At 34.3% G+C, this 13896-nt stretch overlaps 2 protein-coding genes across 3 annotated transcripts in view; one reads left to right on the forward strand and one right to left on the reverse strand.

The window, feature by feature from the left end:
- The first annotated feature begins 5260 nt into the window (after window positions 1-5260).
- On the forward strand, window positions 5261-10924 carry LOC133202759 (retinol dehydrogenase 11-like). Its single transcript, XM_061338636.1, has 6 exons — window positions 5261-5438; window positions 8883-9116; window positions 9207-9296; window positions 10124-10303; window positions 10412-10521; window positions 10627-10924. The coding sequence occupies exons 1-6, from the start codon at window positions 5288-5290 to the stop codon at window positions 10849-10851; spliced, it is 990 nt and encodes a 329-aa protein (XP_061194620.1). The 5' UTR covers window positions 5261-5287; the 3' UTR covers window positions 10852-10924.
- LOC133202760 (lipopolysaccharide-induced tumor necrosis factor-alpha factor homolog) overlaps window positions 10907-13896 on the reverse strand; it is a 59716-nt gene continuing 56726 nt past the window's right edge. The window contains exons 2-4 of one of the 2 annotated variants that reach the window (XM_061338637.1): window positions 13113-13253; window positions 12561-12729; window positions 10907-12000 (exon numbers count right to left, since the gene is read on the reverse strand). In XM_061338637.1, coding sequence (XP_061194621.1) covers window positions 11895-12000; window positions 12561-12729; window positions 13113-13233 — 396 coding nt within the window. In that variant the 5' untranslated portion in view covers window positions 13234-13253 and the 3' untranslated portion in view covers window positions 10907-11894. Of the gene's footprint in view, window positions 12001-12560; window positions 12730-13112; window positions 13268-13896 lie in introns of both variants that reach the window. The other variant, XM_061338638.1, reaches the window with a different exon arrangement.

A 13896-nucleotide genomic window follows, 5' to 3' on the forward strand; every position in this document is an offset into this window, starting at 1 on the left:
TGACCTTGATGTTCGACATACTTTTGAAAAACTTTAACCTTTTCCATATCCATTCAATGGTTGCTGATAGGGTTTTCATATTTCAAAGGTATATTCCTTGAGACAAGACCTTACTTTGGGAATCAACATATTTGATTTGTATTTGAGAGAGTTTAGCCTTTGATATGAGTTGCCGTACGGGGGCATCAGTGTTTCATAAACACATCTTGTTTAAAGTTATAAAAATCAAGTTTTCCCCGTTATGTTATATATTGTCTTTATAATAATTTACTAAGTTATCGATTACGTAAGTTATGAAAATTTAAAACGATTACAACATAAAGCAGGCAGAAACTTGCTTTGTTGTCGGTAAGCAAACGGTCAACGGTGATTCGTCGAGTGGAGTTCAATGGAATATTAAAAAAGAGATATCTTCAGATTAAAAAAAATATAAAAATAAATTTGCTTGTCGATACACCTTAATACACGAACAACTTGACCGACAGTAAACACCCTGTATAAAGTTGATGTGCAGACGAAATACGTGAGAATGTGAGAAAAACACCACCATCAGGTAAACTTAGTCTAAGGTCCTTCTCATTATTTAATTTTTATAACCTACATGTACATAAATTTTTTTTTTCTGGTTTGGATTTCAATTTGTACTAAATTCAGTGTAAATGTGCTTCTTATCCCTTGCCATTCCCGGCATTACCCATTGAAAACAATTACCTCGCTTACTAATTCATTTGAATTTTTTTTTCTTTTCTTTACTCAACAAGAACTTTTATTGTATAATTTAAAATAGAAACACATGATTAAAATATTTCATTTAAAGCACACATAGAAAAACAAAAGGTTTACAGAAGCTGAATTTAAATCATGAAACGTTTGAGAGAGTATTAGTTTATAACACAGTCGTGTTCCTATAATTATTGGAAAGACTTAAACACTGATAAAAATTGTATCAAAAACGTACAGTGAAAAGTCGTTCGGTTTCTGAATTCGAAGTTGACATTACATTCATCGGAAAATGAACAGAAAAATTTCTCCGCAGAAATACATTAATTCAAAGTGATGAAAGTAAGGAAAATTGAATTATAACGTGATAAATACATGTATATAGTTTCGCGCCAAACGTGTTTCATGTTTTATTTCTCGCTTTTCACAGATTTTCGTCCATAGTTGCATCATTGCTTATTCATAGAACCACAGCAGATGTAAACAAAGCGTATAAAAAATAACCAAATTTTAGAGCACAAATATTACGTCAATTTAATGAGGGGGAGAAAAAGCTAAAATTTCAGAAATAATGATCAATCAACTATACTGTAACATCGAAGCTTTTAAAATAATTTGTAACTCCACAAAGTAAAGAAAATAACCTATGTACGAAGCGGACGACTGAAAAAAGAGTCCTCAGATTTTATATTATTAGCTCACCTGAGCCAAAGGCTCAAGTGAGCTTTTCTGATCAAAATTTGTCCGTTGTCTGTCGTCGTTGTCGTCGTTGTTGTCGTTGTCGTTGTAAACTTTTCACATTTTCATCTTCTTCTCAAGAACCACTGGGCCAATTTCAACCAAACTTGCCACAAAGTATCCTTGGGTAAAGGGGATTCAAGTTTGTTCAAATGAAGGGTCACGCCTTCTTCCAAGGGGAGATAATTAAGAATTTGTGAAAAATTAATGGCATCATTAAAAAATCTTCCTCTCAAGAACCACTGTGCTTGAAAATATGAAACTTATGTGGAAGCATCCTCAGGTAGTGTAGATTCAAGTTTGTTCAAATCATGACCCCTGGGGGTCGGGTGGGGCCACAATGGGCGATCAAAGTTTTACATAGGAATATATAGGAAAAATCTTTAAAAATCTTCTTCTCAAGAACAGCAAAGCCATGATTGGTCATATTTACATGGAAGCATCCTCAGATAGTGAACATTTGAATTTGTTCAACTCATGACCCCCTGGGGTCGGGTGGGGCCACAATGGGCGATCAAAGTTTTACATAGGAATATATAGGAAAAATCTTTAAAAATCTTCTTCTTCTCAAGAACAGCAAAGCCATGATTGGTCATATTTACAAGGAAGCATCCTCAGATAGTGTAGATTCAAATTTGTTCAAATCATGACCCCCGGGGATAGGGTGGGGCAACAATGGGCGATCAAAGTTTTACATAGGAATATATAGGAAAAATCTTTAAAAATCTTCTTCTCAAGAACAGCAAAGCCATGATTGGTCATATTTACAAGGAAGCATCTTCAGATAGTGTACATTTGAATTTGTTCAATTAATGATCCCCTGGGGTCGGGTGGGGCCACAATGGGCGATCAAAGTTTTTACATAGGAATATATAGGAAAAATCTTTAAAAATCTTCTTCTCAAGAACAGCAAAGCCATGATTGGTCATATTTACAAGGAAGCATCCTCAGATAGTGTAGATTCAATTCTATTCAAATCATGATCCCCGGGGGTCGGGTGGGGCCACAATGGGCGATCAAAGTTTTACATAGGAATATATAGGAAAAATCTTTAAAAATCTTCTTCTCAAGAACAGCAAAGCCATGATTGGTCATATTTATATGGTAGCATCCTCAGATAGTGTAGATTCAATTCTATTCAAATCATGACCCCCGGGGGTCGGGTGGGGCCACAATGGGCGATCAAAGTTTTACATAGGAATATATAGGAAAAATCTTTAAAAATCTTCTTCTCAAGAACAGCAAACCATGATTGGTCATATTTACAAGGAAGCATCCTCAGATAGTGTAGATTCAAATTTGTTCAAATCATGACCCCCGGGGATAGGGTGGGGCCACAATGGGCGATCAAAGTTTTACATAGGAACACGTAGTAAAAATCTTTAAAAAAACTATTTCTTAAGAACAGCAAAGCCATGATATGCATATTCATATTCATATGGAAGCATTCTTAGATAGTTTACATTCAATTTTGTTCAAACATGACCCCTGGGGGTCGGGTGGGGCCACAATGGATGATCAAAGTTTTACATAGGAATACATAGGTTAGATCTTTAAAAATCTTCTACTCAAGAACAGCAAAGCCATGATTGGTCATATCTAAATGGAAGCATCCTCAGATAATGTAGATTCAAATTTGTTCAATTCATGAACCCCCCCCCCCCCCACTTTTATATTTAAACTTTTCAACCTTTCAAGACTGAACTGATTACTGCTTTTTTCTAGCCATAGTGCTCAGGTGAGCGATGTGGCCCCTGGGCCTCTTGTTAGTTTATCGAGATTGCAGACAGAATTAAGGAGATCTCACAAAAAATTATAAATTCTGTGCCTTGTTCAGTTTTTAAACGAAATGTTCTGAGAAAGTTACATTTGATGAACAAAGATATAAAGTAGACGATTCAGCTGTGAACAGGGTAAAGATTAACAGTTAATTGACCGTGGAAATACTTTGATATTTTTAAGAAATACATGTTGTCCTTGAGTCTACTTAATGAGCGTACGTTTGGAGGAAAGTAGGCAGATTTTGGAAGGCCGAGTACATTCAATACATACATGTAATGACAGCACCCCATCTTGGTTTCATTTAGGGTATGCATTAAAATTTTTCCTCTTCTGGCGTAGGTAGCCTTACTCCTATTGATAATAATTTCAATATAAAGAAGTTGCTCTGTTCAACAATCTTTTGTGGAAATTTACCGCAAAACATTTTTCAATTGGTAATTCACTTTGGCTTTTTTATAGGACAAATTAATTGTCCGTTCATGTCTAGTCCGGCTAAAATTGGAAAAAGCCATCACAGGCACAAAATGTAAATGTTATAAAATGTATGGAAAATCAGAACAGCACCAGATTAATTCTAAACAAAAACATGCCGATGCTGTGTTCCGGATCTGGAGGCCCTTGACTATACACAGTACCTTTACCATACCCCACCAAGACAAATCTAATCTGACCGGAAAGCCAAAGGTCATGCTACGTAATACTGAACGTTTTAGGGCACTGACTTTACAGGTTTGACATGTTATCATACGAACCTTTACAATGTTATATTCGGCTATGCACGGGGGGGGGGGGGGGGGTCGATTTTTACAGAGATTATCCGTATTCTAGGTCATTGTGATATAGACAGCAGGTAACAAAAAATGATGGATCCCTTTCTGAAGTGGCAGCCATTTTCGAGGGATACCTTGAAAGGGAAAAATTGGAAAAAATGAACTTGTGATCGAACTAGTTAAAGGCCAAGGTATTTTGAGACTTTTATTTGTTTGTTTGTTGTTTGACGTCCCTCTCAAGAATTTTATACTCATATGGAGACGCCACCATTTGCAGGTGGAGGGCTGCAAATTTATACCTATATTCGGCACTTAGGGCCACTGAGCAGTGAGGGATCTTTTTCGTGCCAACACCTTCTGCGACATGGGTCCTCGATCGGTTTATACGGTCTAATCCGAAGCCCAGTCTCCACGTCCTGCAGTGGGATTCGAACCCACGACGTAGGGACTAGCTCCTTACTCCGCAACTCTAGAGCAGACACTCTAACAGTAACTACTGCGTCACGCGGGCGATTTTGAGATTTAATTAAAAAAGTGATGACATTTAATTTAGTACCGTGGGAAGATGTAAACATGTATTAATCGCTGGGGTTTATTTTCAAATCATTTCAAATGAATCTTCTAAAAATATACGCAAAGACCGTGTTACTCTAGCGTTTAGTACTGATCAGGGTATCCTCTATGACGTCAAAAAATATATGATTACGTCATTATTATAACTTCAAAGGTGAGTATTTTAAAATATATTTAGGGGGCCATTTATTTTTTTCAAGATCAATTGAAGATCTATCCATTCTTGTTATTAGAGTTGTGTTATTAGTAATTCATTGTCTAGATACCTGATATGATTATTTTCTGGATATCATACAAATGCAGAGATATTTTTCTGATAAACTTTATGCTATTTTCCCCCCGAAACACATGTAGAGATTTTTTCTAGATATCCTGCAGTGATTTTTCTTAGATACCCTATAGAAATTTTTTTTTGTATATCTGTATTGATTTTTTCTAAATAATACAATTTAACAGTATCGAAATGATTTTTTTAATTTCTTTCTGGGTATCCTTTATGATTTTCCCCTTGATTCCCTAACATAGCGATTTTTTCTCTCTTGTAGTTTTTATTATCTTAATACTTTTGTGATTTTTTTTTTCTTCATACCTTTAAGTGATTTTTTTTTCTGGATACCATTTATTTTATACTTTTTTAATGTTATAGACGAAAACAACAGAAAGTTGCAAAAGAAATGCTGTAGCAGAGAGGTTCTAAGTACATTATGGAATTGTACATCGGTTTGTTATTTCTTGCTTTGATGCTTCTATTGGTCGTTACATATGTTTACACTAAAGGCCGTGATCAACTTTACGTCAGACATAAGAACTTGGAAGGAAAAACAGTCATTGTAACTGGTGCAGAGAAAGGCAAGTGTCAAATTACATCAAAACACTATATATATATATTGTAAATCGGTATACTTTTTGACGAATTACATATGTGTGTGTGTGTTTTGGGGACTGATATTGGGCGTGTGCCTAATACTAGACGAACCCCATTTACATGCAGTCATGTCATATAGCAAAAAGCATAAAAAAAGCGTAAACTGCCCCAACCCACTTTATACCGTATAAATTGGGTAGCTATTAATTTCATCCCTTATAATTTAATTTTCATTCATTTATATATATTTACACTAATTTTCATTTTGTGTAAGAAAAAAAGATGATTGCCCTTAAAAATTGACTTCAAATTGCACAGAATTTAACGTAGGTCGCGGGTTTGCAGGCCATTTAAAGGTGTCCGAAAACATACCATGAAAATTAGTTATATGAATCCTCTACCTTCGTTTTATATTCTCTGAAAATTTTATAAAATTCGTCTGCATCGTTTTTGTGTAATTAAATCCTAAACATGCCATTGTTGTCGTGACATTTTCGACGTTATTCTATTGAATTATATAAGAAAAACGTCGTTTTCGGCTCGTTTTGAGGCAAGATTTTGTTTCAAAAAATATCAATAACTTTTAAATGGTCCAGACGAAATTGTTTCCCCTTTGGTATTTTAACAAGGAATTGATTTGAAATAAAACAATGTGAAAAAATTAATATGTCTTCGAGTTAGTTTTCGTGTAATTTAAATGTGGATAGTTGCTTTTATATCGCAAAATGTAACATTTTTAAGAACGACGTCATAAAATATCGCGACGTCATGCTTGACGTCGTGAATATAGATATCCGGTATTCAGTGCAAAAAAATAAGATAAAATAATTTTTATAAAAAAGTAATTCACGTCTATCTGCTTTCAAGAGGCCCGTTAATCGTATCATAATAATTCAATATCAATGAAATGATTATTAGAAATGTTTCTCTTCAGATTAGGCCTTTTGTACGTCTTATATTAGTGGAAATTCTCGCAAGGGACGTAAAACCACAATCAAATGAATCAATCCTTTAGTTTCTTCCAATTTACTTTCTTAATGTGCTGTTTTCTTACCATTTTTTTCTGTTTGTTTTGTTTTGCTTTTTTCGTAGATTAGACGTATCCTTACATTTGGCTGTGTATTTTTCTTTTCCAGCGTGCTGGCGGAAAACGGCATCCTCTAATTCAAGTAATTCAAGTATATAAAATGTTTTTATTTAGACCATTCAACAAGGCGCTCAAATCAACGAATTTCTGCCAAATATCGTCCCGGCTAAATACAATATATTTTCAGTATATATTTAAACAAAATATTTATTTTTACATACCACATTTTCAGAGGGGTAAATGGGACGAGAATTGAAAAATTAATTTTATCTGACGTAATCAACAGCCAGTTTTTTTAGAACATTAATTCTACTTGTTGGACATGGAAAGCAAAGTAGCGAATAAAATCCGTAGGTAACACTAGGAGTGGGACGATCCACCGGTGCACCGATGCATCACAGTATTCACTTTGACGATCTACAGATCGATTCATCTAATTTAGTATCACGATACCTGACCGCACTTTTTTTTAATTTCCAAAAATGTCCGGGCTTTAGAATTCGAAATTTTTAGTCCTTTAGTCTGTATCATCAAGACCTTTAAACAAACACAAATAAAGTACAAACGTCTTTCTGATACAGAATTCAAGATATAAGCGTCAAAATGGCGTCAGACACGCCGGATTATATTAAATTGACTAAAGATTTCTGATTAATTTTAATATAATTGACTGTAATTTGAGTCAAGAAACTTGAATTCACAGTTCATTTGTTGAATTAGTTTGTTTTCATACACTGTTATGTTCCAAATTAAATGTTCTAAAAAAAAATCATAGTTTTATTTGGTTTTAAATGTATCGTTATATGTATCGTATCGCACCTAAGGTATCGTGATATGTATCGGATCGGCTAAGTTCAGTATCGTCCCAGCCCTAGGTAACACCATTGCAAGCTGTTGCTTAGGGGACGATCATTTCATTCGGGGGGGGGGGGGCTTACAGATTTTGGAAATAAATTTATACTGTCTTCAACTGGGCAAGAAAATAAATAATCTGTCCTCGACTGGGCAAGAAAATAAATAATTAATCTGTCCATGACCAGTTCTAGCACCCCCCCCCCACCCCCGGGAGTTTTCAATTTTGATGTTTTCCTTTTTCTTTTTGCTTGTCAGACTTTTTTCAGTGAAGAAGAAATAAATAATCTGTCCTTGTTTTCTTCTTGGAAATAAATAATCTGTCCTTCACCGACATGAAAATAAACAATCTGTCTCGGTAAAATTTGCCACCCCTCTCCCTCAGAATCAAATAGTTGTCCCCTAACAGGAGGTCAGTGTCGCTAAAAATTTGTCTTTATGTTTCATCGTACCTTAGCAGTATTTAATTTATGATAAACTTGTAGATCTATATATTTTTAAAATATCCTTTTTAAAAATAAAGTTTAATCTTTTGATATAACAGGTGTATTTGCGATTTTTTTTAAATAATGGCTTCTTTATTAATAAATCAAACTGTTAATTCAAATACGATCAAAGGAAAAAAGGTCAGTTGAACTTTGTACAACTTCCATATCGTTTCGCGATACCAAGTGAAAACAAATCCATCGCTATTTCTCGGGCCTTTCCGACAAGCCGAAAAACAACCACGTGCACTTGTTTTTCCAAGCTTGCAGGAAAGGCCCGAGAAGATGCGATTGATAACAAATATAATTAAACGTTTTTTAATACTTCCAGTGTCGATCATTCGAATCATAATAAGCTCACTAAATTACCAACTCCAACAAAAGTAATGTCTAAGTATTGTATCGACTATACAAATCGTAAAAAGCCTTCATTATTTGTGATAAGTCGCTGCTTAAATAATACAACACTAAACTACCAGTTCCAAGAAAAGTTAAAACTAAATAATGATATACTGAAGAATTTAATAAAATCATCGCAGATCTCTTTTTCATTGTGACGTCATAATCAAATGTGCACAAGAAAGTCGCCCAAATCATATAAATTGTGTACACAGTTTTAACGACGTCAGCAAACCCGCGACCTACGTTAAATGTAACGTCAGGCGGATCGATACGTTTTTGACGCAAGTCATTGTGACGCAGGCAACCCAATTTATATGATATAAAGTAATTTTTTTATCCAATCAAATGGCGCGTTACAAACAGAATTCAATTATAATAGTTTAAAAAGGACATTCCTTCGGCACATTCAAACTACCCAATATAAAAGGAGTGCCCCTCCCATTTCAATGTTCACTGTAAAAAACAAATGTAGAGTTGTGAAACTTAGCATTCAGTAAAACAATGAAGTATTTAACGTTATTTGTAGCTTCAAGTTGGACGTAAAATAAAATAAAAATAGGTTACGTGAAATGAAATAAAATTCGAATTTTCTTCATTTGCAGGAAAAGGGTTCAATACAGTACTTGAATTAGCTAAAAGAAGAGGGCGTATAATCATGACGTGTGCAGACAAGACAGCCGGAGAATCTGCCAGGCAGCGAATTGTAAAGTTGACAGGAAACACAAATGTTGTCTACAGAGAACTTGACGTCAGTCAGATGTCATCTGTGCGAGCGTTCGTAACGTCATTTAAAATATCGGAGAAAAAGTTGGATATTCTTATCAACAACGCAGAAATGTGCAGTGAGTGATTACTTCTGACTTTTAATCATAGAACTGAAACGATAATTAGAATCCATACCTGATATTAATATTTTAAACTCATGTTTACAGCTAGGAAGAGAACAGTGACAAAAGAAGGCCTCGAATTAATCTTTGCCACCAATTTTTTTGGACCTTATTTGCTGACAACTCTATTACTAGGTATGTTTAAACTGAAAATACAGAAAAGGGGCACAACTAAAACCTCTTATAATCAATAAAACGTTCTTTAAACTAGAAATATTTCTCTTTATTTGAAATTTTGATGCTTACTTAATTAATGTTTAAGTTACATTCTATTATTTTTTATTTCGGATAAATCTTTTTCAATTGAGGAAAGATGTAGGATGCCAATGAATAAACTATGTTAGTAAGAATAATCTAACTGTGTCTCGGGACAGGACCTCAAGTCAGAATGCCCCCCATATACCGGCAATGTAGCACAAAATTGCAGAATTGCTCCGAAACGATTTTGGAGAAAAATAAATGAAGTTGCATTGAAAATAACCATCAAATTTAATCTTAACAAACCTTTTTTAGATTGTAGATATCTTTTATCGAAAAATTTGATCCATATGATGGAAGAATTCAACACTTTTTCATAACGTTTTTAATTGCTTCAAATTTACATGCCATGTTGAAATTCGGAACTCTGAATTTTTCAAAGTAAATGTACCGAGTTAGAGTTATCGCCCGTGTTTGCCTTGCTGCATTACCACAGAACGCATTTCTATCGTTAAACCGGGTCCATTGGACATTACTAATTCTAACGATGGACCATTCTATCTAAAACTATGCCTACATGTATTTCGGTTTTGGTATTCGGTATCTCTTTTACCTAATTCAATATTTTTTTTATAAGAAATCAAAATGTTCATGCTAAGAATCATTCACCCAATATAGATAAGCTTTATACATTTACATACTCTATCTTGTGATTCGCGACAAAGAAATGTCAGTGATTTACAAGTATTTCAATCTAATTCTAGATTTATTAAAGAAGTCACACGGTCGCGTTGTAAATGTAGGCTCTGTTCTTCCTGCATCCATCGAGTTGGATTGTGAAAATCTAAGAGCTGAGAAAGGTTTCCACAGTCAAAGGTTCTATCAATCTAAACTGGCGTTATTAATGTTTACCAAAGAGCTGGCAAGACGCACGGTAGATTCAGGTTTGAACAGACAAAAGAACATGTGGAATATATTTTTGAAAGAAAGTCTACAAGAACACTTTGTAATGTATGCAATACTAAATTGAACATTATTTTTTTCACTGACAGGCGTCGCTGTAACATTTGTCCACTCAGGGCTGGTACAAGCAGAACTATACACAGACATATCCTGGGTATATCTTTTTCTGCAGTCCATCATAGCAGGACAATGTGTAAAGGTACCACATATTTCTAAAAACTTTACTTGACCATTTTTCTCTTAATCCTTAATTATTTTTTTTACGTTTTATTTGGTTTACATGTCTTATCTACATTTTCAAAAGACGCCGTTAGAGGGCGCCACGTCTATCTTGTTCTGCGCTTTGGATGACTCAGTGCAGACTGGAGGTTATTACATGGACTGTCGTCTATATGACCAAAATGTGTGGGTCCCCAAGTGTGCTTATGACGAGGGACTGGCCAGGAAACTCTGGGAGATCAGCGAAAGACTCACAGCCAGTAGTGACGTCATCGGTCAGCTCAGGGAGAGGCTCTCAAAGGGGACTTAGTCCAAATCCGCTTTTCTTCAGTTATAAACTAATGAATATTTCTACAACAATAAAATTAAGTTTTCAAACTTTATATTTATATTACAATTATTATTATATATAATTATATTACACAACACATAAAATATTTCATATGGAGACAAGTAGATGTACAAGTAAAAATATTTGTCATTATTTGGACAATAAGTAATTTAAAACTTTTGACGGATAAAACATATCTGGATATTTCTGTCTTTAAAAGTGAAATGAGGAAAATGATAACAATATCCATGTTACTAAAGGAATTACATGTAACAATGCTTCCTTTAAGGCTATGAAGTATCAAATATTTTTGTCTCTAATTAAAATACAATTTATTTATTTTCAAGCCGGCTAGAACTCGCATGAATAAAAATAAATGACATATCTTTAAAGCATTTTGTTGAGAAGCTGAGATTTTTAAATGATATTTTGGGCATTAAAACGAAAAGAAGGGTCAACACAATAAATGACAGTACAGTATTATTTTGAAAAAAAGTCCAAGTGAATACACATTTGAGAACAATGTTTTTCTTGCTGCCTAAAGATTTACAAGGGACATACATGTCATTTAAATAACAAATTAAATCGGTCATGTTTACCCTAATAAGAAAATAATGAGCATATATATATTTTTCATTTGATGAATTAAAATTTCAAAATTATATTTCAGATCAGCAGTAACAAATAAGCGCACAAATTATTAACATCTATTCTGTATTTTGTTTAAATTGATATGACATTTAAACGTCAAAGAATACATTAATCATTTAAAAATAAAAGCATAAAATACATGTATATAATCGTAACAACTGTCATTAAAAATCTATAGTTGATAGATAACAAAGCACCTTACTGGTAGTATGACATACAATTATAAATCAGAAGCAATTATATAACCTGTATACCTGTAATAATAATATTATTATAAGTACATGAACTAGATTTGACAACAAGATTTACAGAAATAAATGCGTCAGGTTTACTAGCGTCAGGATCTTTTCAAAGCTTTGGATGCGCCAGGATTACATGCGTCGGTAGACGCCCACTTGGGCCTTGCAGTTAGGACAAGTATGAATGACATCTTTACACCCGTCAACGCAGAAAGGAATCAGACAGCAAGGCCAGCATCTGTAAACATATAACACTGTACGCCAGCGTCTCATTGCAAGTAATTAGCTTCAAATTTAGAACTTTTTTCTTTAGAAATGGGAGTTGGAGTATGTTGACAACAAAGTACTGTGTTGTGTGTATAAAGCTCATTATATTTTCTACTTGAGGACTGACCTCATTTCAATATATTAACTGAAAATTATCTCCTTTATTTCGTAAGAAAACCGTTGCCGTTTATCAGTCAGTAAACATCGCTATGCATATCACCTCTACAGATTTCCTGAGCATTGACTGTTCCATCAATGAAACGAACAATGACGTACACATCAACAATACACTATTTTATCTACTAAATCATACTTTAAATGATTATTTATACAGATATAAATATAAAAAATAAAATGTCTTTCTTTGTTTGTTAGTACGGAAATTAACGTTAATTGCAGCTATTGCAGAAAAAATTTACATAATATGGATTTTTTCTGCAACAGCTGCAACATTAATTCTCGTACCAACAACCAAAGAAAGCATTTTATTGTTTAAATAACACTCCAGAATAAAAGTGAACAATATTTTACCCAAGTACGCAGAGGATTCCAGCGATGAGCCACGTCATCATTCCGACCTCAAACGTTGTACCTGTCACAACGTCAGCACGACAGGAAGCACACGTGACCCTGACTGGACACTCACGCATCACCTGAACACCACATGCGACCACAGGCTGGGCCACAACAACTGTTTGGGCTATAAGGCCAAACAAATGCCGTAATGATTTTTTTTTTTATGAAATGAGGGCATTTTTAAAAGAATTATTTGATAAACAATTATGGGATATTCAAACTGAAATCTAATAAATATAGAAGATAGCTTACATTTTCAATATATTTAACGTCATTTACAGGTCAATATGCTCAAAATATACCACTAGAAAATTAAATCAATGTTAAAATATCTATTTGATAAGCGGTACGAGCTCAAAACTTTTATTTAAAACATATTTAATTTTAGCGTACATATACACATGTAATTACACCGTGGGTGAATATGATGCTAGAAAACATCTACAAACATCTATAATGTCCGAGTAAAATATACACTTGAAACTGCAGTTACCATAGTAAACATACCAGGGGGTGGTCCGTATCCCATCTGTTGGGGTGGTGGTCCAGGTGGTGGGTAACCCTGTTGGGGTGGGTACCCCTGTTGAGGGGGCGGACCCGCGGGTGGCTGGTATGACGGTTGTGACATTACAATGGCCTTATGCTAATCTGGATGTAAAAAACTGGAATTAAATAAATTTAGAAAACTAAGTTTACAAAACTTTAATGAAGTTGGATACACTTTATCATGAGTACAGCAATGGCTAGTCTTTAATCTGTGCAATAATTATCTGTGGCAAAGAGTGAATTTTCAACATATCAGCTTAGCCTCCATTCTAGGTGACATAAATTTCACAGTGCAACATTTACACAAGGGTAGAAATATTGAAATTGTCTAGAAAATATTACATCACATCATCGGATACGTCTTTTACTTATCACCCAAGGGCAAACTCGCTGAAATATCGTCTTTTTTTTTAGTGCAAATTCGTCGATTATAGACAACCAATTATAAAGTTGGAACTCTTCAATTTTGAAAATACGTTTATTAGTTTGCCTTTTATGCTATCATCGTGACGCCATTAAAACATAAACGATAAACAAGTTTGGCTTTCCAGAAAGCCTGAAATGTCATCTCTTTGGCTTCATTAATGTCACAGAATAAAGAGTGGAATGTAACATTTTTTCCTCAGCTATTACAGACAGAAGAACTTTTATTCAAAAAGGGGGTGGGGCACAGAATAAACAGTGGAATGTAACATTTTTTCCCCAGCGGCGGTTTACAAGCAGAACTTTTTTCAAAAAAAAGGGG

Source organism: Saccostrea echinata, unplaced genomic scaffold (genome assembly GCF_033153115.1).
Source record: "Saccostrea echinata isolate AGI-Se365-2 ecotype Australia unplaced genomic scaffold, CSIRO_AGI_Sech_v1 ptg000047l, whole genome shotgun sequence".
In the NCBI taxonomy this organism is placed as follows: Eukaryota; Metazoa; Mollusca; class Bivalvia; order Ostreida; family Ostreidae; genus Saccostrea; species Saccostrea echinata.